The sequence below is a fragment of the Denticeps clupeoides genome, chromosome 2, assembly GCF_900700375.1.
Source record: "Denticeps clupeoides chromosome 2, fDenClu1.1, whole genome shotgun sequence".
Taxonomy (NCBI): domain Eukaryota; kingdom Metazoa; phylum Chordata; class Actinopteri; order Clupeiformes; family Denticipitidae; genus Denticeps; species Denticeps clupeoides.
Genome location: NC_041708.1, coordinates 2,504,617 through 2,505,844, shown reverse-complemented (window position 1 = coordinate 2,505,844; position 1,228 = coordinate 2,504,617). Strand labels below are relative to the sequence as shown.

At 57.9% G+C, this 1,228-nt stretch overlaps 1 protein-coding gene across 1 annotated transcript; it reads left to right on the top strand.

The window, feature by feature from the left end:
- nog3 (noggin 3) lies at positions 1-1,228 on the top strand. The gene has a single exon (XM_028970037.1). The coding sequence runs from the start codon at positions 416-418 to the stop codon at positions 1,070-1,072; it is 657 nt and encodes a 218-aa protein (XP_028825870.1). The 5' UTR covers positions 1-415; the 3' UTR covers positions 1,073-1,228.

The following is a 1,228-nucleotide window of genomic DNA, read 5'->3' as shown; positions in this document are numbered from 1 at the left end:
GGCATGGCTCTGCGGGCGGATAAATCGGACGGACCCGGGCGGGTTCGGGCCGGACGTCCAGCGACAGCCGCGGAGGAGCCATGCGGAGCCCGGGAGCTCAGGAGAGGACTTCAGGAAGCCAGGAGCCGAGTCTGGACCCGCGGGACAAAAGTCAAGAAACTGTCCGGAGGCTTTAAATGTTTTCTTTTTTTTATTAATTGTGGGGAAAATACATAAAATAATAACAGTGATCATAATAAAGCACAAATTGAGTGTTTGGAAGACTCGGACGATGAACACGCAGGGAGAACCTCTGCAACTTCTGACGTCTCAGGAGCATCTTCGCTGAAAGTTCTGCTGCGCACTTGAACTTCTGGTGGATTTTCCCCGGATTAAAATATTCACCCGCATCCGGCGCCACTCAGAGAATAAAAATATGGATAACGCGACCTGCTTCCTGGCCATGTATCTGCTCCTTCTCTCCCTGGGCTTCAGGATAGAAGAAGGCGTGTGCCAGCACTACTACCACCTGCGCCCCATCCCCAGCGACACCCTGCCCGCCGGGCCGATCCCCGAGGTCCCCGACCCCTCCCTGGACCCCCGGGAGAAGGACCTGAACGAGACCGAGCTCAGGAGCATCCTCGGCGGCCACTTCGACGCCGACTTCATGTCCGTGAGCCAGCCCGACGAGGAGCCGAGCGACCGGGAGCCTCCCAGGCGCCTCCAGGGCGCCATGCCCGAGGACCTCCTGGCGCTGGACTTCGACCTCCAGCACGCCAAGAAGCCCAAGCCCAGCAAGAAGCTGCGCCGGCGGCTGCAGCTGTGGCTGTGGTCCTACACCTTCTGCCCGGTGCTGCACGCCTGGACCGACATGGGCAGCCGCTTCTGGCCGCGCCACCTCAAGGTGGGGACCTGCTACAACAAGCGCTCCTGCTCGCTGCCCGAGGGCATGGTGTGCAAGCCCGCCAAGTCGGCGCACCTCACCCTGCTGCGCTGGCGGTGCCTGGGGCCGCGCAAGGGCGGCCTGCGGTGCGCCTGGATCCCGGTGCGCTACCCGGTCATCACGGAGTGCAAGTGCTCCTGCTCGCCATGATGCAAAGCCACGGAAAAGACGCAAAAGGTGGCCGAAATGGAAAAATGATGCATTTTTTTATACAAACATATGAAATTTGGTCATCTACCCGACACTGGTTTATATATATATATATATATATATATATATAAAACCAGATTCTACTGTACTTTGGTT

Excerpts from the sequence above, each read along its gene's own strand:
- nog3 (XM_028970037.1), top strand. The coding sequence starts at position 416 with ATGGATAACGCGACCTGCTTCCTGGCCATGTATCTGCTCCTTCTCTCC.